This window comes from Otolemur garnettii, unplaced genomic scaffold (genome assembly GCF_000181295.1).
Source record: "Otolemur garnettii isolate 467f Iridium unplaced genomic scaffold, OtoGar3 scaffold00011, whole genome shotgun sequence".
Lineage (NCBI taxonomy): Eukaryota > Metazoa > Chordata > Mammalia > Primates > Galagidae > Otolemur > Otolemur garnettii.
The window spans coordinates 24,994,029-24,994,968 of record NW_003852406.1 but is presented as its reverse complement, the minus strand read 5'-3'; the positions used below and the strand labels follow the sequence as shown (position 1 = coordinate 24,994,968).

Sequence of the window (940 nt, the reverse complement as noted above, 5' to 3'; positions counted from 1 at the left end):
CTCCATGTTGTTGAGCACTTTAAGAAAGGTAAAAGCCATTCCACCACCAATAATCATTTCATTGACTTTGTCCAGCATATTATTGATCAACTGGATCTTGTCTGCAACTTTAGCTCCGCCCAAGATGGCCAGGAAGGGTCGCTCTGGGCTCTCCAAGGCCTTGGCAAAGTAGTTCAGCTCCTTCTTCATCAAAAAACCACCAGCCTTCTCTGGCAGATTAACTCCCACCATGGAGCTGTGGGCTCGATGAGCAGTGCCAAAAGCATCATTGACATAGACATCCCCTAGCTTGGAAAGTGAAGCTCGAAAAGCTTCTATTTTAGCTGGCTCAGCTTTAACCTTGTTCCCAGAAGCATCTTTTCCCTTCCCTTCTTCCTCCACATGAAAGCGGAGGTTCTCTAGCAGGATGACAGACCCAGCAGCTGGGTTGGCACAGGCTTTCTCCACCTCTGGACCTACACAGTCCTTCAAGAACAGAACATCCCTGGGAAAAGTAAGAGATGATACTTGAGCAGTCCAAAAGTTCATAACAGGTAACAACATACTTGACTACCTCTCCTCCTACAAAGTCTACCAGCACCTGAGCATGGTACTTACTTGCTCAGCAGAGATTTGAGTTCTACGGCAACTGGCTCTAAGGAATATTTGTCAGGCATGGGGACACCGTCAGGTCGGCCCAGATGGCTCATAAGTACAACTGACTTGGCTCCACTGTCCAAGCAGAATTTGATGCTTGGGACTGCAGCTTTGATCCTCTGGTTGTTTGTTATCTGGTTGTTCTTCATGGGAACATTGAAGTCCACTCTCATAATGACCCGCTTCCCCTTCACATCCAGCTTGTCCAGAGTCAGCTTGCTGGAAAGCGACATTTTGGCAATACAGCGCGTGTGAGAGGCTGGGGAGACTCAGAACCAGAGGAAAACGCGGCCGACCTGCACAC

At 48.5% G+C, this 940-nt stretch overlaps 1 protein-coding gene across 1 annotated transcript; it reads right to left on the bottom strand.

Moving 5' to 3' along the window:
- LOC100963376 (phosphoglycerate kinase 1) lies at positions 1 to 932 on the bottom strand (the record flags this gene model as incomplete). The annotated part of the gene is made up of 2 exons (XM_003784667.2): positions 598 to 932; positions 1 to 484 (listed from the first exon to the last, which is right to left on the bottom strand). Coding segments are annotated over exons 1-2 (756 nt in total), but the record flags the coding sequence as incomplete, so codon positions are not given.
- Positions 933 to 940: the final 8 nt, after the last annotated feature.